Below are 22,752 nucleotides of genomic sequence, written 5' to 3'. Positions count from 1 at the left end.
CTATTATACCATTGTGTAACAAAAAGAATCTACCAATCACAGTTTCTAATGTTCCACTGCTAATTTTGAAACATCAATTTCAAATTGCAGAAGAGCATTTCCGAACATACAACAAGTTCAAATGACAGAGGAAAGAGGAGCAACTTCCGAGTGAGAAACAGGGCAGAGGCAGGTATATCCAACAGAAAGAGAGGGCACCCAACTGAGAGTGGGACAGAGAAAGAGGTGCACCTGGCAGAGAGAGCATGGCTTGATGGAGAGACACAATTGTGGTGGGTGACGTAGGGCAGCAGGTGAGGAGGGGTCAGAAGGTAAGGTCAGGCCAGTGGGTGAAGTAGAGCCCCAGTATTTGTGGTGGAGTCAGTTGGTGAGTTAGGAGCAGTGGGTGAGATGGGACTAGTGGGTGAGGTGAGATCTGTGGGTGAGGTGGAGGGCATTGGGTGAGTTGGGGTCAGTATTAGTGGTGGAGTTAGTAGGTGAGTTGGGAGCAGTGGGGTCTATGGGTGAGGTGGGGGGCATTGGGTGAGTTGGGGTCAGTATTAGTGGTGGAGTTAGTAGGTGAGTTGGGAGCAGTGGGGGTAGTGGGTGAGATGGGGTCTGTGGGTGAGGTGGGGGGCATCAGATGAGTTGGGGTCAGTATTAGTGGTGGAATCAGTAGGTGTGTTGGGGTCTGTGGGTAAGATGGGGTCTGTGGGCGAGGTGGAGGGCATGGGTTGAGTTGGGGTCAGTATTAGTGGTGGAGTCAGTAGGTGAGTTGGGAGCAGTGGGTGAGGTGGGGTCTGTGGGTGAGGTGGGGGGCATTGGGTGAGTTGGGGTCAGTATTAGTGGTGGAGTTAGTAGGTGAGTTGGGAGCAGTGGGGTCTATGGGTGAGGTGGGGGGCATTGGGTGAGTTGGGGTCAGTATTAGTGGTGGAGTTAGTAGGTGAGTTGGGAGCAGTGGGGGTAGTGGGTGAGATGGGGTCTGTGGGTGAGGTGGGGGGCATCAGATGAGTTGGGGTCAGTATTAGTGGTGGAATCAGTAGGTGAGTGGGGTCTGTGGGCGAGGTGGAGGGCATTGGGTGAGTTGGGGTCAGTATTAGTGGTGGAGTCAGTAGGTGAGTTGGGAGCAGTGGGTGAGGTGGGGTCTGTGGGTGAGGTGGGGGGCATTGGGTGAGTTGGGGTCAGTATTTGTGGTGGAGTCAGTAGGTGAGTTAGGAGCAGTGGGTGAGATGGGACTAGTGGGTGAGTTGAGGTCTGTGGGTGAGGTGGGGGCATTGGGTAAGTTGGGGTCAGTATTAGTGGTGGAGTTAGTAGGTGAGTTGGGAGCAGTGGGGGTAGTGGGTGAGATGGTGTCTGTGGGTGAGGTGCGGGGCATCAAATTCTTCTCTCTAAGACAGTCATGAATCTTTGGAATTCTCTCCCAAGAGTGAGGCAGGCACAGAGATTGAATATTCTAAAGGCAGAGGTAGACAGATCCTTGACTCTCAAGAAAGTCAGACATTATTGGGGATAGGTGGGAATATGGAATTGAGTCTACAGTAACATCTACCAGGATGTTGGGAGTAAGTGAGGACTGCAGATACTGAAGATCAGAGTCGGGAGTGTGGTGCTGGAAAAGCACAGCCAGTCAGGCAGCATCTGAGGAGCAGGAGAATCGATGTTCATCAGGAATGAGGCTTGTGGGCCAAGGGGACTGAGAGATAAGTGGGAGAGAGGTGGGGCTGGGGGGAAAAGTAGCTGAGAATGCAATAGGTAGATGAAGATGGGACTGAAGGTGATAGGTCATGAGAGGAAGGTCGAGTGGATAGGTGGGAAGGAAGATGGACAGGTAGGATAGGTCAAGAGGGCAGTGCTGAGTTGGAAGGTTGGATCTGGGATAAGGTGGGGGGAGGGGAAATAAGGAAACTGGTGAAATCCACAGTGATCCCGTATGGTTGGAGGGTCCCAAGGTGGAAGATGAGACATTCTTCCTCCAGGTGTCGGGTGGTAAGGGTTTGGCGGTGGAGGAGGCTCAGGACTTGTATACGGGAGTGGAAGGGGGAGTTAAAGTGTTCGGTCACAGGGCAATGGGGTTGGTTCGTGTGTGTGTGTCCCGGAGATGTTCTCTGAAGCATTCTGCGAGTAGGCGTCCTGTCTCCCCAACATAGAGGAGACCACATCGGGAGCAACGGAGACAGTAAATGATGTGTGTGGAAGTGCAGGTAAATCTCAGTCAGATGGGGAAGGCTCCTTTAGAGCCTTGGACGGAGGTAAGGGGGGAGGTGTGGGTGTGGATTTTCCAGTTCTTTCGGTGGCAGGGGAAGGTGCCGGGAGGGGAGGGTGGGTTGGTGGAGGGCGTCGCGGAGGGAATGGTCTTTATGGAATGCGAATAGGGGTGGGGAGGGAAATATATCCCTTGTGGTGGGGTCTGTTTGTAGATGGTGGAAATGGTGGAGGATGATGCAGTGTATCTGGAACTTGCTTGGATGGAAGGTGAGGGTTCTGTCCTTGTTGTGGTTGGAGGTGTGGGGTTTGAGGCTGAAGGTGCGGGAAGTGGATGACATGCGCTGGAGGGCATTATTAAAAATGTGAGAGGGTAAATCACGGTCTTTAAAGAAGGAGGCATCTGGGATGTTCTGTGGTGGAATTGGTCCTCCTGTGAGCAGATGCAGTGGAGATGGAGAAATTGGGCATAAGGGATAGCACTTTTACAGGAGGCAGGGTGGGAGGAGGTGTAGTCCAGGTAGCTGTGGGAGTCGGTGGGTGTGTAGTAGATGACTGTGCTGAGTCAGTCACCGCTAATGGAGATGGAGAGGTCCAGGAAGGGGAGGGAGGTATCCGAGATGGTCCAGGTGAACTGAAGGTCAGGGTGGAATGTGCTAGTGAAATTGATGAACTGTTCAACCTCCTCTGGGAGCACAGGTTAGCGCGATACATTCATCAATGTAGCGCAGGTAAAGATGGGGAATGGTGCTGGCGTAGCTGTTGAAGATGGACAGTTCCACGTACCTGACAAAAAGACAGGCAGAGCTGGGACCCATGTGGGTGCCCATGGCTACCACTTTAGTCTGGAGAAAGTGGGAGGATTCAAAAGGAGGAATTATTGAGGGTGAGAACCAGTTTAGCCAAATGAATGTGTGTGTCAGTGGTAGGGTATTGATGGGGGCTCTCTTCTGAACCCTCTCCAGCTTAATAATATATCTCCTACAATAGGGTGAACCAATAGTAAATACTCAAGTGACTGGGCATAAATAATCACTGCTTGGATTTACAAATCTCAGATTTCTGAAACAAGAGGATAAGGATGAGACAGCTGTGTGAATAAATTCTTGGTTGAAACTTTATTGCTGGAACAGCACAGCAGGTCAGGCAGCATCCAGGGAACAGGAGATTCGACGTTTCGGGCACAGGCCCTTCTTCAGGAATGAGCAGAGAGTGTTCAGCAGGAGAAGATAAAAGGTAGGGAGGAGGGACTTGGAGGAGGGGCGTTGGAAATGTGATAGGTGGAAAGAGGTCAAGGTGAGGGTGATAGGTCGGAGTAAGATGGAGGCGGAGAGGTCAAGAAGAAGACTGCAGGTCAGGAAGGCGGTGCCGGGCTGGAGGGATTCGGCTGAGACAAGGTGGGGGGAGGGGGGATGAAGAAACTGGTGAAGTCCAAGTTCATCCCCTGTGGTTGGAGGGTTCCCAGTCGGAAGATAAGACGCTCCTCCTCCGACCGTCGCGTTGTTGTGGTTTGGCGGTGGATGAGTCCAATGACCTGCATATCCTCGGTGGAGTGGGAGGGGGAGTTGAAATGCTGTGCTACAGGGTGGTTGGGTTGGTTCGTCCGGGTGGCCCAGAGGTGCTCTCTGAATCGCTCCGCAAGTAGGCGGCCTGTCTCCCCAATATAGAGGAGGCCACACCGGCTGCAGCGGATGCAGTAGATGATGTGGGTGGAGGTGCAGGTGAATCTGTGGCGGATATGGAAGTTTCCTTTGGGTCCTTGGAGGGAGGTGAGAGGGGAGGTGTGGGCGCAAGTGTTGCACCTCCTGCGGTTGCAAGGGAAGGTGCCGGGAGTGGAGGTTGGGTCGGTGGGGGGTGTGGATCTGACAAGGGAGTCGCGGAGGGAGTGGTCTCTACGGAAAGCTGATAGGGGAGTGGAGGGAAATATATCCTTGGTGCTGGGGTCTGTTTGGAGGTGGCGGAAGTGACGGCGGATGATGCGCTGTACATGGAGATTGGTGGGGTGGTAGGTGAGGACCAGTGGGGTTCTGTCCTGGTGGCGGTTGGAGGGGCGGGGCTCAAGGGCGGAGGAGCGGGAAGTGGAGGAGATGCGGTGGAGGGCACCGTCGACCACGTCGGGGGGGAAATTGCGGTCCTTGAAGAAGGAGGCCATCTGTGTTGTACGTATTTTGAACTGGTCCTCCTGGGAGCAGATGCGGCGGAGACGAAGGAATTGGGAGAATGGGATGGCGTTTTTACAGGGGGCAGGATGGGAGGAGGTGTAGTCCAGGTAGCTGTGGGAGTCGGTTGGTTTGTAGTAGATGTCCGTGTTGATTCGGTCGCCTGAGATAGAAACAGAAAGGTCTAGGAAGGGGAGGGAGGAGTCCGAGACTGTCCAGGTGAATTTGAGGTCGGGGTGGAAGGTGTTAGAGTAGTGGATGAACTGTTCAACCTCCTCGTGGGAGCACGAGGTAGCGCCGATACAGTCATCAATGTAGCGAAGGAAAAGATGGGGGGGTGGGGCCAGTGTAGTTGCAGAAGATGGATTGTTCCACATACCCTACGAAGAGGCAGGCATAGCTGGGGCCCATGCGGGTGCCCATGGCTACTCCTTTTGTTTGGAGAAAGTGGGAGGATTGGAAAGAAAAGTTGTTCAGGGTGAGGACCAGTTCGGTCAGTCGAAGGAGGGTGTCGGTGGAAGGGTACTGGGTGGTACGGCGGGAAAGGAAGAAGCGGAGGGCTTTGAGTCCTTCGTGATGGGGGATGGAGGTGTACAGGGACTGGATGTCCATGGTGAAGATGGACCGCCGGGGATGAACTTGGACTTCACCAGTTTCTTCATCCCCCCTCCCCCCACCTTGTCTCAGCCGAATCCCTCCAGCCTGGCACCGCCTTCCTGACCTGCAGTCTTCTTCTTGACCTCTCCGCCTCCATCCTACTCCGACCTATCACCCTCACCTTGACCTCTTTCCGCCTATCACATTTCCAACGCCCCTCCTCCAAGTCCCTCCTCCCTACCTTTTATCTTCTCCTGCTGAACACTCTCTGCTCATTCCTGAAGAAGGGCCTGTGCCCGAAACGTCGAATCCCCTGTTCCCTGGATGCTGCCTGACCTGCTGTGCTGTTCCAGCAATAAAGTTTCAACTTTGATCTCCAGCATCTGCAGACCTCACTTTCTCCTCGAATAAATTCTTGGCACATGATTGCAAGAGTCACATTACACTTATTCTATTCAGGCTTCAGCTGTTTAGTTGCAATCCAACTATTCCAAATTTACATGAAAATAAATGTTATCATCACCTCAGTATCCATGTAGGGCTGTATCCTTGGAAGTTTTCCTGAACTAGTTGTGTATAAAAGCAGCCTTTTGCTCCAGTAAGCCTTTGCTATTATTCATTGAATCTTTCGAGTCCTGAAAATGTTCTGTCTCTCCTAAAAGTAACAGTTCAAATTAAGACTAATTTCTTTGACAAGAGCATGGATGTTACATAAGAGTTGGATAAACATTTCCAAACATGAGTGATAGCACTTCAACAAAACTCTCTCCCATTATACTCTTCCTGAGAAATTAGCCTAGACATTGGATCCAATGCTGCAATCAATTCTGCCAGTCACAAAAAAAGTTTGTCTTTCGTCGCACAGGTAATTAGTACTCACTTTGTCCGCTGCTGGCCTAAAATTACAACTGAGTTTCATCCATCACAGGTCCCTGATTAATGTGTTACATAAGCCAAGTGCCTGACTCAGGCAGGCATATCAGCAGCCCATAGGCAACAGCTCCTCTGACAACAGATCATTAAATAATTTCCCAATACTGTCCTGTGCTACTATCCTATTTCAATTGGGTGAGAGACTTCAAATCTACCTCTACACAATTTTTTTTAAAATCTGTATACTTGCTGTCCAATTTCCTTGAAAAATGAAAGAATGACATTTTGGTTGGTGTTCTAGAAATTATGTGAACCCTCTGTGACATCAGTGCAGTCCAAGGAATTATTTATCCTAGAAATATGGCCAGTTAATCAGAAATATGGCCAGTTAATCAGTCTGGAGTGTACACAGGAGTTGTGTATGCCCATGTCATAGTGGACTCCTAGGGAATTGCCTCGAAAATTGAAGGATCCACTGGGTAATTCCCTTACTCCTGGAACCCTCTGCAAGTATCCATTTAAATTGCAGAATTCAGAGGGTTCTTTTGCAGTAAATAGCTACTCAAGGTAAACTAGACAACTAAAAACCTGACAGAGCCCCTGACTAACTATTAAATTGAACCCAGCAGACGCCATTCATTCACAACTACATCTCTATCAAACTTGTTACACCTCCAGATCCTTCACCTCAGACTTGAAACACCCCTCTGCCTGTGATCTAACACCATCCTCCCATCCTCTAAACCCCAACCCTCCAGCCAGGATCCCCGGGTCCTGAAATGCCTTCCTCACAGCCCATCTGGGACCAGAAACTGTCTCTTTCCCTCTTATTACTGAAACCTGCCACTACATCTCTGTCCTTCCCTGGGACTCAACCCTCACTTCCACCTCCAGGAACTTAACGATACCCTTCTTCCCCAAGGATCCCAAACCATCCTCTCCCTTGGGCAGGTGATACCTTTTCCCACACTGCTGGACCCTGACACCTTCCCCACCCGGTACCTGAGCACTTGACCCTCCTGGAACATTGAGTTTCTGCTTACCTTAGGTACTTACCCCTTCTGAGGAGCTGTCGAAGTGGCTGGCTGTGATGCAGGACCGTTTACATTTCAGAATATGGCAACTGCTGCTGTGAAAAAGGGTATGTTGATCCTCCCCCCCCCCCCCACCCCCAAACTCCCCACTCCCGACTATAGAGCGCTAAGTGGGATCTGTCAAATTTTTAAATAGCTCCACATTTCGGAAGGAATCTCCTCTAAAAGGTGTCATTCTTTCTGAACATTAATAAAAAAAAAAGTGGAGTGGAAACCTTGCCAGTCCTTGGAAAATCCAACCCCATATTAATGTCTTGATAGAAGACATTCAACTTGTGTCTGGGTCTGACATTGACATTGAGGATGGACAATACAGAAACCATCTGTTCCAGAGAAACAGTGTAAATGAAAATCGTGTGGGTTCTACACGAGGTCTCGTATGGATGTTAAGATGTAAAATTCCCAGATTTTGGAAGTTCATGTAGCCATTGGCTGAGCAATACAGACTACTACACTCCCCAATCTATTCTGAGTGAGCTGCATTTATCAATGGCAGCAGAAGTGGTGCCACATTAACCTTGGGTTAGGGCAGGAGAAATAAGCCATAGTTTTGACCAATTCACACCACTGTTCATCACGTTGCATGAGGTTTCTGTACTATTGCTCACCATGAGGTACATTTATCGCCAAAATCCTCTTTGAGGGGAGGGATCCACATACAGGAAAATGACTTGGTAGTCTAATGAGAAAATACTGTTATCTTAAACAAGATGTAGTTTATTGCATGATAGCAACTACTTACAAGTTACATTCATGTGATAGATATTGATACTGAAACTATGAAGAAGACTCAGATGGTGGGTCTTATTCCTTTGCGATCTTAAGCTGGCCTCCTACCAAAACCATATAACATCATCACAGTATGTGGTGCTTAAGGCACTCCTCAGCATTAACCTTTTCAGACACTTACACAACAGCTACCTTAGGACGTTTGTCAATCCTTGCTGAGTTACACAAATCAGATTTAATTCAATTGCAACATACCATGATCCAGCACTCACTGGACAGGCTATACTCAGAAAGAGCTTCAGTGATGAGTGTTGACAGAACATCAGTAAGCTACTCCACCATGTAAGGTAAAATGTCAGAAATAATATGGGAGATATGGACATCATCGAATAATTACCCAAATACAGCCAGCACTTAACTTAATCAGAAGCAAAAATAATTAACTGAAGCAGGCATTGTTCTCCAAAACAATGATTCAGAATTAATCTGCAACTTTTAGTGAAATACACATTCAGTGAAATCTCACTTTGATAAGAAAATAAAAGCTTAAGAAAACATTATACTGAATGCATTCTGAAAACTGCTCACTAGTGTACACAGAGAGCAATTAGAAAGGGAAGGAGACCAACAACAGCAATAGTCTGGATAACCTAATATGTCAGGGAAGAGGGTTAAATCCAGTATTCTCCTCTGAAACTTAAGATAATACAGCAGGTTGGCAAAACAAAAAAAAGCCTTAATGGTTTGGGGCACTATGAGGCAGCTTATTACATAGGCAAGAAAAAAGTATTGACCAATATCAAACAATAGACATGTGGATTGGATTATGTTACAAAATTAGCCTGCATCCGTTCATTGCAAAGCAGATTAAATTCATGCTACTTGCTGACTGCAGTCGGTATTACACATACTGCTCATTGGTAGTAAACATCATTGGCAGCTTGCAAATATATACGTCCTTTATTGCAATAACATGCTCCAAAATAGTTCAAGGGAGCATAATAAAGCAACATTTGACACCAAATCAAATAGGAAAATATTACACTGATGACCAAAACTTTGATCAGAGAATTTCTTTAACACATTTTTACCGTGGTTAATATGCTGTTGCTATGACTTGAGTCATATATCTATGTATCTCTGGAAGTTGGGTGTCGACACATACTCTCTTTCAGTTTGCTCCCTTCCTGCTAGGTTACAATTCTCCCGGTATGTAGCACCCCAGTTCATCCTCATTCTCGAATAAGGCTCTCTCACCCTTTTCAGTACTGTGACCTCTTTACTAGCATTAATATATTTACAGGTTACAGAATATAGCTCCTTAAGTCCTCTTCCATTGCCTGCTTCCTTCCACTCAAATGCTTCTGCTGATGTTGGAGTAACACTGTCAGTATTTGTGTATTCCATTATACTAAGTTTCTCTTACTTCATTTATATAATTCCAGCAATTTGCTTTTTAATTATTTGCATTGTCATTATTACGATTAATATTATTACTATTACCACCTCTCCCAGACATTTCAAAGTCCAAACTTCAGAAGTTGAAACAATTTAGAAGTCTGACTGGAAGCGCCAATCTGCTTTGTTTGATTTCTATATGAGGTTGGTAGCTCTCTAACATTCTAGGGACTGTTGTACTATCCTGTACAGTATTCAATGTTAAAAATCACACAACACCAGGTTATAGTCCAACAGGTTTAATTGGAAGCACACTAGTTTTCGGAGCGACGCTCCTTCATCAGGTGATTGTGGAGGGCTTGATCGTAACACAGAATTTATAGCAAAAATTTGCAGTGTGATGTAACTGAAATTATACATTGAAAAATTGATTGTCTGTTAAGCCTTTCATCTGTTAGAATACAATGATAGTTTCATTTCTTTCATGTGTAAATCACAAAACCCTTTTTTTAAAAGTTGCATTCAGAAGTGAAACTATCATGTTCTTCGAACAGATGAAAGACTCAACAGACAATCAAGGTATTTTTCAATGTATAATTTCAGTTACATCACACTGTAAATTTTTGCTATAAATTCTGTGCCTTACAATTGTGTCCTCCACAATCACCTGATGAAGGAGTGTCGCTCCGAAAGCTAGTGTGCTTCCAATTAAACCTGTTGGACTATAACCTGGTGTTGTGCGATTTTTAACATGATAAGATAAAGATTCCAATTTGCTTCAAATTGCCTGGCCATCAGAGAGGCTGTTGAGCTCTTGCTCTACGTTTTGTGATTCCCAAATGTTGACCCTGCAATTGCCTTAGAATTTTGTGGCTCACTGACACATTTAATTGAGGTTTGTATATTCATTTGTAAATACTGTTTCAGCTTAAACTGATGGTTGTAAGTTTATCAAGACTAATCATGCTGATAAATACAATTAAGTTGCGTTCTGTAATTGCATTTCTTTTCTGCCACAACGCATTATCTCAGGATTAACCAAATTCAACTGTGCCTGGTACTATGCCCTTCTATCTAGTAGCCTCCCTAAGTCTTCTGATATTTCTCCTGCTCATTTGCCAAATTTTCTCTTTGTGCATTGTGCAAAATTTCAAAATTGTGCTCCTTGTAACTGAATCACTTGTACCTGTAAATGCCAACAATAAAAGGGGAGTAGGGTACTGATATCTGTAAGGAGAAAGTGAAGTCTGCAGATGCTGGAGATCAAAGTTGAAACTTTATTGCTGGAACAGCACAGCAGGTCAGGCAGCATCCAGGGAACAGGAGATTCGACGTTTCTGGCACAGGCCCTTCTTCAAGAAGGGCCTGTGCCCGAAACGTCGAATCTCCTGTTCCCTGGATGCTGCCTGACCTGCTGTGCTGTTCCAGCAATAAAGTTTCAACACTGATATCTGTAAGTTTATCAGTGTTAACATAAATCATTTTTTCAGAAGATATGGGGGATTGTGGGGTGGAGGTTACATTAATTTTTACTGTAGCAGCTTAGCTCTTAGTAAATTTGGATAATAGACCAATCATGCTGACAAATAAGATGAAGTTTCATCTTACAAGAGGTCCTAAGGTGACAGCACTCTTTTACATTCATTTGGAATCTGAAAATGCAACTTACATGTAGGTTTGCTCACTGAGCTGGAAGGTTTGTGTTCAAACATTTTGTCACCATACTAGATAACATCATCAGTGAGCCTCTGGATGAAGCACTGATGGCATGGCCTGCTTTCTATTTGTGTGTTTAGGTTTCCTCGGATTGATGATGCCATTTCCTGTAGTGACATCATTTCCGGTGGTGATGTCATTTCATGTTCTTTTTCTCAGCGGGTGGTAAATGGGGTCCAAGTCAATGTGTTTGTTGAAAGTCTTGGTGCATGTCTCTGTTTGGCTTGTCCTAGGATGGACGTGTTCTCCCAATCGAAGTGGTGTTCTTCCTCATCTGTATGTAAGGCTACTAGTGAGAGTGGGTCATGTCATTTTGTGGCTCGTTGATGTTCATGTAGCCTGGTGTTAGTTTTCTGCCTGTTTGTCCAATGTAGTGTTTGTTACAGTCCTTGCAAGGTATTTTGTAAATGACATTAGTTTTGCTTGCTGTCTGTATAGGGTCTTTCAAGTTCATTAGCTGCTGTTGTTGGGTTTATGGGCTACCATGATGCCAAGGGGGCTGAGTAGTCTGGCAGTCATTTCTGAGATATCTTTGATGTAAGGGAGAGTGACTAGGGTTTCTGGACATGTTTTGTCTGCTTGTTTGGGTTTGTTGCTGAGAAATTGGTGGACTGTGTTCATTGGGTGCCATTCTTTTTTGAATACACTGTACAGGTGATTTTCCTCTGCTCTGCACATTTCCTCTACACATTGACTTGGATCCCATTTATCACCCCTGAGAAAAAGAACAGAAATTGATGTCACCGCAGGAAATGGTGTCACCACAGGAAATGGTGTCACCACAGGAAATGGCGTCACCACAGGAAATGGCGTCACCACAGGAAATGGCGTCACCACAGGAAATGACACCATCACCGGAAATGACATAATCAATCCAAGGACACCAAAACACATAAATAGAAAGCAAGCCATGCCACCAGTGCTTCACCCAGAGGCTCACTGATGATGTTACATAGTATGGTGATGAAACATCTGAAAATGAACCTTCCAGCTCAGCGAGCAAACATACATCCAGAACCTCAACTTGAGCTACAAATCTTCTCAAAACTCGCTAATACAAACTTACAAACAAAATGGTTTAAAACTGTATCTTTAAACATGTATTCAATAGAACATCTAAAGCAAAAGATACACTTCCCATTCCACAGTAAAACACAGTGGGTGTTGGAAAGGTTCTGATCTGAAGCTAAGGGAAATTAATAAATATGCAAGATTATTCACAGCCATCACCACAAAACCACATCCCTCAATTTGGTACAGTTTGAAACACAAATTGAACAAGTCACAGGTATTATGAATGTAACCATCAATCCTTCTTAACACAATGGAAAAGCTGATACAGTACTGTTGTCTGCTGTTTTTCCACATAAAAGAGAAAGGTTCTGACAAAGTCAAACTCAGTGTATATTAACCAGTTCACTTAATACAATAGTCCCTAGTCTCAGAACAATAGTGGACTTTAACTGGAATCCAAAAGAAATTGAAGCAGACTTTGAGGGAAAAAATATGATTGGTGATACGGTGATAAATCTAACTGAATGCTGAATGTTCCATTTAATTCTTGTCTCTGTAATGGATCAATTAAGCAGGTTGGTTTGTGATTTCTAGCTTACTCAACTATAATATTGGGCAGTCAAAAGTTACAGATGAAGAGGAAGGACACCATTAGGGAGCTCCTTCAAAAGCAGAGCCAAAAAGTACAGAGATGGAGTCAGTTTGGTCAGGAATGAGCAATGGCATGTATTACAAACTCAACAAAGGAAATCAAACATCATTAAGGTGAACACTGAAAATTAATTGTTTTTGAACCATTCCATTCTAGAAATGATGATCGACTGCGCTGTTATTTAAAACTATTTGAATATTAAACTATGTAATCCATTATTGCCTAAGCTCCTAACATATTGGTGAGTTAGAACCAGCAGCAAACTATATTTATAACATTGATGGTATTGGGGAGAAAGACATCCACAACCTTTGTTGGATCAATAACTCTGTCAATATATCATCTGGTACATTTCCTTTCCTCAAGCATTTATCCAATTTTCCTTCAAATAGCATCAGCTACTTCCTCCAAAAGCCATCTGTAAAAATACATTTCTCTGGTCTCTGTTCTTGCTGCCCTGGTGATAAATTTTAAATTAATGACATCTTCATTAAAAAGTCGTAGCCTTCTGCTATTCACTCTATCAAATCACGTCACAAATTTGAAAACACCTATTAACTCTTGCTGCTCTGGAAGAAATAGTCCTGGGATCTGCAGTCTTCCCTCACCCTGGTGAAAAAGCCTTGAACGCTGTCTATGGCTTCAAAGTCTTCCTAATAATGTGGTGCCCAAATCGAAGTCTAATTGTTGCCCAATCAATATTCACACTCTGTGACCTGATATATAAAACGTCAAATTCTATTGGCCTTCTTATGGCTTTACTTCCCTTCAGGGAGAAGCAAAAGTCAAAATTTGCCATCATCCCAAAGCCCCATAGGCTGCTTTCTTATTAGAGAGAGATAACTGGTGGTGCGTTTAACCTGACAGTTAATGAATCTCAGGCGAACAGGGAGATTGAGGGTCTTCATGGCGACCTCAGTTAATATGGAAATTGAACCCAAGTTGTTGGCATCACTTTGCATCTCAAACAATTGTCCGGCTAACTGACCCTTACTAATAAATCTTGATTACGTCTGTTGATCCAAATCTCGTAGAACTATCCATTAAATGTTTTCTGTTATTGCATTCTTTTTCTGCCAGAATGTATCATCTCAGAATTATCCAAATTCAACTGCATCTGGCACTTATGTTCTTCTATCTAGTAGCCTCCCTAAGTCTTCCTAAAGTTTCTGATATTTTTCCTGCTTGTTTACCAAATTTCCTCTTTGTGCACTGTGCATAATTTGAAAATTGTGCTCTATATAACCTATCTATACCAACAATAAATGTGGACCCACATGACTTGAGTGCACCATTTCAAATTACTTACTATTATCTATGCAAAACCTATGCAAAAACAAATGTAGCACAGAAACGGACTATTTGGTTAAACCAGTCCATGCCAACCATAATCCCAAACTAAATTAGTCTTACCTGCTTGTGCTTGGCCCACATCCCTCCAAATATATCTTATTCTTGCACTTATCCCAATTTTTTTTAAACATTGTAACTGTACCCACATCCACCACTTCCTGTGGAAGTTCATTCTACACATAAACCACTCTTTATATAATAATAACTAGGAGTAGGAGTAGGCCATTTGTTCCTTCGAGCCTGCTCCACCATTCAATAGGATCATGGCTGATCTTTTCATGGCCTCAGACCCACTTACCCGCCCTCTCCCTGTAACCCTTAAGTCCTTTATGATTAGATTACCCTAGATTTACCCCTTCACCTAACACTACGGGCAATTTAGCATGGCCAATTCACCTAACCTACACATTTTTGGACTGTGGGAGGAAACCGGAGCACCCGGAGGAAACCCACGCAGACAGGGGGAGAATGTGCAAACTCCGCACAGACAGTTGCCTGAGGTGGGAATTGAACCTGGGTCTCTGGCGCTGTGAGGCAGCAGTGCTAACCACTGAGCCACCGTGTCGCCTTTTATTGTTAAAAAAAAAATCTGAGCCATAAAAACTGAAGTAGCACCAACTACTTCACTGGGCAGGGAATTCCACAAATTCACAACCCTCTGGGTGAAGTAGTTCCTTCTCAATTCAGTCCTAAATCTGCTCCCTCTAATTTTGAGGCTATGCCTTCTTGTTCTAGTTTCACCTGCCATTGGAAACATCTTCTCTACGTCTACCTTATCTATTCCCTTCATAATTTTATCTGTTTCTATAAGATTCCCCCCTCATTCTTCTAAATTTCAAGGAATATAATCCCAGTCTAAACTGAAAAATGTGTTGCTGGAAAAGTGCAACAGGTCAGGCAGCATCCAAGGAGCAGGAGAATCGACGTTTCGGGCATAAGTCCTTCTTCAGGAATGAGGAGGGTGTGCCAAGCAGGCTAAGATAAAAGGTAGAGAGGAGGGATTTGAGGGAGGAGCATTGGGAATGCGATAGGTGGAAGGAGGTTAAGGTGAGGGTGATAGGCCAGAGAGGGGTTGGGGGCGGAGAGGTCGGGAAGAAGATTGCAGGTCAAGAAGGCGGTACTGAGATAAGGGGGGGGGGGGCGGGGAAATGAGGAAGCGGGGGAAATGAGGAAGCTGGAGAAATCTGCATTCATCCCTTGTGGTTGGAGGGTTCCTAGGCGGAAGATGAGGCGCTCTTCCTCCAGGCGTCATGTTGCCATGGTCTGGTGATGGAGGAGGCCATGGGCCTGCATGTCCTTGGCGGAGTGGGAGGGGGAGTTAAAGTATTCAGCCACGGGGCGGTTGGGTTGGTTGGTCCGGGTGTCCCAGAGGTGTTCTTTGAAACATTCCGCAAGTAGGCGGCCTGTCTCCCAATGTAGAGGAGGCCACATCGGGTGCAGCGGATGCAGTAAATGATTTGTGTGGAGGTGCAGGTGAATTTGTGGTGGATATGGAAGGATCCTTTGGGACCTTGGAGGGAAGTGAGGGGGGAGGTATGGGTGCAAGTTTTGCATTTCTTGCAGTTGCAGGGGAAGGTGCCGGGAGTGGAGGTTGGGTTGGTGGGGAGTGTGGACCTGATGAGGGAGTCGTGGAGGGAGTGGTCTTTCCAGAACGCTGATAGGGGAGGGGAGGGAAATATATCCTTGGTGGTAGGGTCTGTTTGGAGCTCCGATCTCCAGTATCTGCAGTCCCCACTTTCTCATAATCCCAGTCTACTCAGTCTCTCCTAATAAGCCAACCCCTGAACTCCAGAATCAACTTATCGTGGAAGAGGTAGTGTTGGGCAATCTCCTCTGTACCCGCTCCAGTGCCAGTACATCCTTTTGCAAATAAGGAGACCAAAACTGCACGCAGTACTCCAGCTGTGGCCTCACCAGCACCTTGTACAGCTGCAACATAACCTCCCTGCTTTTAAACTCAATCCCTTAAGCAATGAAGGACAAAATTCTATTTGTCTTCCTCATTACCTGTTGTACCTGCACACCGACCTTCTGCAATTCATACGCAAGGACACCTAGGTTCCTTTGCACAGCAGCATACTGCAACTCTTTACCATTCAAGTAATAGTCCTTTTTACTGTTACTCCTACCAAAATGGATGACTTCACATTTATTAACATTGTATTCCATCTGCCAGACCTTTGCCCACTCATTTAAAGTATCTATGCTCCTCTGCAAAGTTTCACAGTCCTCTGCATCCCTTGCTCTGCCACTCATCTTAGTGTCATCTGCAAACTTTGACACACTACACGTGGTTCCCAACCCCAATCATCTATGTAAATTGCAGTCCCAACATTGATCCCTGAGGCACACCACTAGTCACTGATTGCCAACCAGAAGAGCATTCATTTATCTCCACTCTTTGCTTCCTGTTAGTCAACCAATCCTCTATCCATCTTAATACTTTACCCACAATGCTACGCATCCTTATCTTATGCAGCAGCCTCTTGTCCGGGACCTTGTTGAAGGCCTTTTGGAAATCTAGGTACACCACATCCTCTAGGTCCCCGTTGTCCACCATGCTTGTAATGTCTTCATAGAATTCCAAAAGATTAGTTAAGTATGACCTGTCCTTCCTGAATCCATACCGCATCTGCCCAATGGGACAATTTCTATCTAGATGCCTTGCTATTTCTTCCTTGATAAGAGACTCAAGCATCTTCCCCACTATAGAAGTTAAGCTAACTGGTCTATAATTCCCCACCTTTTGTCCACCACTGTTTTAAACAGTGGCGTCACATTTGTTGTTTTCCAATCTGTTGGAACTGTCCCAGAGTCCAGTGAATTTGGAAAATTACCACAAGTGCACTTGCTATTTCTCCCGACATCTCTTTTAGTACCCTAGGATGCATTCCATCATGGCCAGGAGACTTGTCTAACCTTACTTCCATTAGCTTGTCCAATACTACCTCTTCCTACCTGGATTGCTTCCAGGTCTTCACCTACTTTCGTCTCTTTGTCAATTACTGGCATGTAAAGACAGACATAAAACACCTATTCAATGCCTCAGCCATTTCATCATATCTCATGACTAAATGCCCCTTCTCATCCTCTAAAGGACCGATGTTCATTTTAGCCACTCTTTTTCATTTTACATATTTATAGAAGCGTTTGCAATGCGTCTTTATATTCTGTGCTAGTTTTTATCATGTTCCATCTTACTTTTCTTTATAGCTCTTCTTATGGCTTTCTGTTGACCTTTAAAGCTTTCCCATTCTTCTAGTTTCCGCTGATCTTGGGCCACTTTGTGTGCCTTCTCTTTCAATTTGATAGCTGCCCTTATTTCCTTAGAGGCACAGGGCAGATTACTTTTTCTTATAGTGCTTCCTTTTCACTGGAATATACTTTTGCTGAGCACTTTGAAAAATTACTTTGAAAGTCTACCACTGCTCGTCAACTGTCTCACCATAAAGTCTTTGTTTCCAGTCTACTTTAGCCAACTCCTCCCTCATCCTAATGTAGTCTCCCTTATTTAAGGACAGGACCCTGGTATTGGATTTTATCTTCATACTTTCCATCTGTATTCTAAATTCAACCATACTGTGATCACTCCTTCGAAGAGGATCCCTGACTATGAGGTCACTAATTATTTCTGTCTCATTACACAGAACCATATTTTGGATAGTTTGCTCCCTCATCATTTCCATTATATACTGTTCAAGAAAACTATTGTGGATACACTCAACAAACTCCTCCTCAAGGCTACACTGACCGAGCTGGTTCGACCAATCGATATATAGATTAAAATCCCCCATGATAATTGCCTTACCATTTTTACAGGCATTAGAACATAGAACATAGAAAAATACAGCGCAGTACAGGCCCTTTGGCCCTCTATGTTGCACCGATCCAAGCCCACCTAACTTACACTAGCCCACTATCCTCCATATGCCTATCCAATGCCTGTTTAAATGCCCATAAAGAGGGAGAGTCCACCACTGCTACTGGCAGGGCATTCCATGAACTCACGACTCGCTGAGTAAAGAATCTAACCCTAACATCTGTCCTATACCTACCACCCCTTAATTTAAAGCTATGCCCCCTCATAATAGCTGACTCCATACGTGGAAAAAGGTTCTCATGGTCAACCCTATCTAAACCCCTAATCATCTTGTACACCTCTATCAAGTCACCCCTAAACCTTCTTTTCTCCAATGAAAACAGCCCCAAGTGCCTCAGCCTTTCCTCATACGATCTTCTTACCATACCAGGCAATATCCTGGTAAACCTCCTCTGCACCCGTTCCAGTGCCTCCACATCCTTCCTATAGTATGGCGACCAAAACTGCACACAATACTCCAGATGCGGCCGCACCAGAGTCTTATACAACTGCAACATGACCTCAGGACTCCGGAACTCAATTCCTCTACCAATAAAAGCCACCGCACTATTTACCTGGGTGGCAACTTTCAGAGATCTGTGTACGTGGACACCAAGATCCCTCTGCTCATCCACACTACCAAGTATCTGACCATTATCCCAGTACCCCATCTTTTTGTTACTCTTACCAAAGTGAATCACCTCACACTTACCCACATTGAACTCCATTTGCCACCTTTCTGCCCAGCTCTGCAGCTTATCTATATCCCGCTGTAACCTGACACATCCTTCCTCACTGTCAACAACTCCACCGACTTTCGTATCATACTCCACTGACTTTCGTATCATTAGTTAGTTCTCTGTTTATTGCCCACTCCAATGTGCTAATATTATTTGATGGCCTATAGTGAATTTTTCTTCTTAGAATTTCTAATTTCCATGCAAACGGATTCAACCTTAATCTCCACAGAATCTATATCATCTCTCAGCACTGCCCTGCTGTCTTCATTAAATCTTCCTCCTCTCACTTAAAAAAATGCCCCCAGTCTTGAAATTGCCCCACCCTAGGGAAAAGCCACCTGCTATTCACCTTATCTATCAATCATGATTTTATAAACTTCTATAAGGTCACCCCTCAATCTTCTATGCTCCAGTGAAACAAATCCCACCCTATCCAGCCTCTCCCTATAACTCAAATCGTCCAATCCTGGCAATATCCTGGTAAATCCTTTCTGAACTTTGTCCCATTTAGTAATATCCTTCCTATAACAGGGTGACAGAAACTGGACACAGTATTCCAAAAGAGGCCTCACCAAGATCCTGTACCATAAAACCATAAGACATAGGAGCGGAAGTAAGGCCATTCGGCCCATCGAGTCCACTCCGCCATTCAATAATGGCTGATGGGCATTTCAACTCCACTTACCCGCATTCTCCCCGTAGCCCTTACAACCTCAACATGATGTCTCAATTCCTATACTCAAAGGTCTGAGCCATGACAACAAGTGTGCTAAATGCCTTCTTCACTTTCCTGTTTACATATGATGCAAATTTCAAAGAATTATGTACTTGAATCCCTAGGTCTTTCTCTCCTATATTACTACTCAAGGCCCTACTTTTAATTGTATAAATCCTGTACTTGCTTGTTTTAGCAAAATACAATACTGCACATTTAACCAAATAAAACACTATCTCTCACTCCTTGGCCTTTGACCCAATACTTCAAGATGTCTTTGTAATCTTAGAGAACCTTTTTCACTATCCACTAAACTACCAATTTTGGTGTCATCCACAAACTTACTAACCATGCCTTCTATATTCTCATCTACAGGTATTTCTGGTATAACATGATGTTTGTGTTCCTGTGCAACCTCACGCTATAGAAAATTGCTATACTTGTGCAGTACAAGGTTTGCGCCATCCAAACAGTGTCCACTATTCATTAATCGCATTATAGCCAATTCGCATTGTCAAAACACGTGTTATAACAGAAATACCTGTATATCGTTTATATAAATGACAAACAAAAGTGGACCCAGCACTGATCCCTGTGGAACAACGCTGGTAACAGACCACCACACCAAAAAACAACCCTTCTTATTTATTGTAACTTTTCATTTACTTACAATCAACTAACTGTACATGCTGTTAATTTTTTTCTTGCAATATGTTCCAAACAAGTCCCTTTTAAATACCCTGAAATTGCTTCCTGAAAATCCAGATGCAATACAGTTAAAACCTTTCTTTTTATCTAACCAATCAGTTCCTTTCTTTCAAACAAAGTCCATTAAGTTTGTCAAATAACAAATGAATGATGAATGCCTTTGATTACTATATGCATGTTAAATAAACTATGTATGCATCACCATTGCTTTGTTTTTGACCTGCTTTTTTCTTTCCCATTGGCTTGACTGGGTTTGGCAAATTTACATTTGATATATCTGGCTAAAGGAGATCATTCCCTGGGAGCCAGCAACATTAGCAGATTTTGTTCCAGAATATTTCACACAGACCTTCCAAAAGAGTCAGACAGAATGAGTCAGTAAACATATTTTGAAACATGGAATTTGATTGGGCCATGTGACATCTCGACCTCATGCATACAAAGTCCCCTGATGAGCACTGGGGATGGCCACTTTCTTGAGAGAGTATTCTCTGGGCTGCTCAGGAAGTGGCTGACAGTGAACTGTGATGTACAAAGCAGAGGTAACCTCTAAAATGCCATCTTTATTGGCACTGTAGCAATCAATTTTACATTTCTGATTGGTTGGAAAAACGCAACCATTTTGCAACATTCAAAAACACACTAGAAACTGGAAGATGAGCAAACTCCTTCACAAGGTCTGAGTTAAGAAAGGCAACAAGATGTAAAAGTCTAAACTCTAGAGTCTGGTAAAATCATAGACTGGTAAGCTTCAAATGTTTTTTTTTAGAAAACCTGGAAATTGATAAATAAACTACACATACCCTTCAGTCAAAAGATTGTACATTCAAGCTCTATTCCTGATACTTGAACATATTATTCAGGTTAGCACTTCAGTGAAATCCTGAGGGAGTGCTACATTGTCAAAGATCTCTCCTTTCAAATGAGATATTACACTGGGGCTCATCTGTCTCCTGGGGACAGTATCTATCCCATGGTGCTAGTCAAAAATTAGCAGGGGCACTCCCCAATAGTAAAATATTGGCAATACTCAGTGAGAGAAAAACAGAATTATATTTCAGGTCAGTGACATTTCATCAGAGCAATTGCAAACTGAACAACATTCGATTTATTTTTTTTTCTTGGGATGTAGTGATTACTGGCTAAGCTGGCATTTAATCAGTGTACACTAATTGCCCTCAAGAAGGACATTCTGACTTAAGTCTACATCCCTGTTCCTTCAGTGTCGCTGGATCAAAATTCTAGATGTTCATTCAAAAAAAAAACATTTGGGTGTTCTTCGACCCTAAAGATTACAGCAGCTCAAGAAGGCAGCTTGCCATCACCTCCTACAGGGCATTTAGGGATGGGGCAATACATGCCAGCCCAGCCAGCAACATTCCAGGGATGAATCAAAAGAATTATGACCCAAGGTGCCTTGCATTCAATTAAATACTTCCTTTCTGTAGTTACTGTTAGAGTTTAGAAAATGCAGCAGCCAATTTGCACAAAAGTTCTCAAAAAAAGCAAGTGAATAAGTTACCAAATCACCAGCTTTAGTTTTTGATTGACGGATAAACATTGGACATTGAGCCACTTAAATGCTTTGTAGGAACTTGCCAAGATTCATTTGATCGAGAAAAAAACTCCACCTCTATGAGGATTAGGGCAGCAGGTGGGCGGCATGGTGGCACAGTGGTTAGCACTGTTGCCTCACAGCGCCAGAGACCCGGGTTCAATTCCCGCCTCAGGCGACTGACTGTGTGGAGTTTGCACGTTCTCCCTGTGTCTGCATGGGTTTCCTCCAGGTGCTCCGGTTTCCTCTCACAGTCCAAAGATGTGCAGGTCAGGTGAATTGGCCATGCTAAATTTCCCGTAGTGTTAGGTAAGGGGTAAATGTAGGGGTATGGGTGGATTGCACTTCGGCGGGTCGGTGTGGACTTGTTGGGCCGAAGGGCCTGTTTCCACACTGTAAGTAATCTAATCTAAAAAGGTGCATGAGAACTTGGATAGTGGGATAGGTGCACACACCTTGCAGATGGTGGACAGGGACTGGAGAGACAGGAGTGAATTACTTGCTAAGGAACCCCTAGGCTCTGATCTGCTCTTCTCACCACAGTATTTATGTGGCTGGTTCCAGTTCAGTTTCTGGTTAATTTAAACCCCCCACCCTCTGCCAGATTGTTGATAATGGGAGATTCAGTGATCCTGATGCCATTGAACTCAAGAGACATGGTTAGATTCTGTCTTGTGGCAGATGGTCATTGCTTAGCAATAGTGTGGCATGAATGCAACTTGTCACTTAACAGACCAAACCTAGATGTTGTCCATATTTTAGTATCTGAGGAATTGCAAACAGTACTAAGTATTGCACAATCATCATTGAACATTCAACTCCTGACTTTACAATGGAAGGAAGATCATTAATGAAGCAGCTGAAGCTGGTCGGAGCTAGGACACTACCCTCAGGAATTCCCACAGAGATGTCCTGGAGCTGAGATAATGGACCTTCAAAAACCGCAACCATCTTCTTTTTTGTAGTGTACTGCTTAAACCAATGGTGAGCGTTATTTCTGATTTCCACTGGCTTAGGTTTAGCTAGAAGTGTTTGACACCAGTCTCAGTAAAATAATCCCTTTATGTTCACAACTAAAATTGTAACAGGTGCTACAGAAACATATCGTTTCTTTGTAATACAAAGGTCAACCCATTGAGAATGACAAAATGATTAGATTACCTAAAGTGTGGAAACAGGCCCTTCAGCCCATCAAGTCCATGCAGATCCTCCGAAGAGTAACCCACCCAGACCCATTTCGCTCTAACTAATGCTATGGGCAATTTAGCATGGCCAATTCACCTGACCTGCACATTTTTGGACTGTGGGAGGAAACTGGAGCACCTGGAGGAAACCCACATAGACACGGGGAAAATGTGCAAACTCCGCGCACACAGTCAGCCAAGGCTGGAATCGAACCTGGGTCCCTG

The 22,752-nt window shown here is 44.3% G+C and overlaps 1 protein-coding gene across 3 annotated transcripts in view; it reads right to left on the bottom strand.

The window, feature by feature from the left end:
• pde1a (phosphodiesterase 1A, calmodulin-dependent) overlaps window positions 1-22,752 on the bottom strand; it is a 605,934-nt gene that overhangs the window by 9,835 nt on the left and 573,347 nt on the right. For all 3 annotated transcript variants that reach the window (XM_043693462.2, XM_087988965.1, XM_087988966.1), the window contains one exon: window positions 5,461-5,592. In XM_043693462.2, the coding sequence (XP_043549397.1) occupies window positions 5,504-5,592 (89 nt within the window). In that variant the 3' untranslated portion in view covers window positions 5,461-5,503. The remainder of the gene's footprint in view (window positions 1-5,460; window positions 5,593-22,752) is intronic.

This window comes from Chiloscyllium plagiosum, unplaced genomic scaffold (genome assembly GCF_037043375.1).
Source record: "Chiloscyllium plagiosum isolate Xiang-an unplaced genomic scaffold, Cpla_swu_hap1 HiC_scaffold_7, whole genome shotgun sequence".
NCBI classification, from domain to species: domain Eukaryota; kingdom Metazoa; phylum Chordata; class Chondrichthyes; order Orectolobiformes; family Hemiscylliidae; genus Chiloscyllium; species Chiloscyllium plagiosum.
This window is presented reverse-complemented; position numbering and strand designations above follow the sequence as displayed.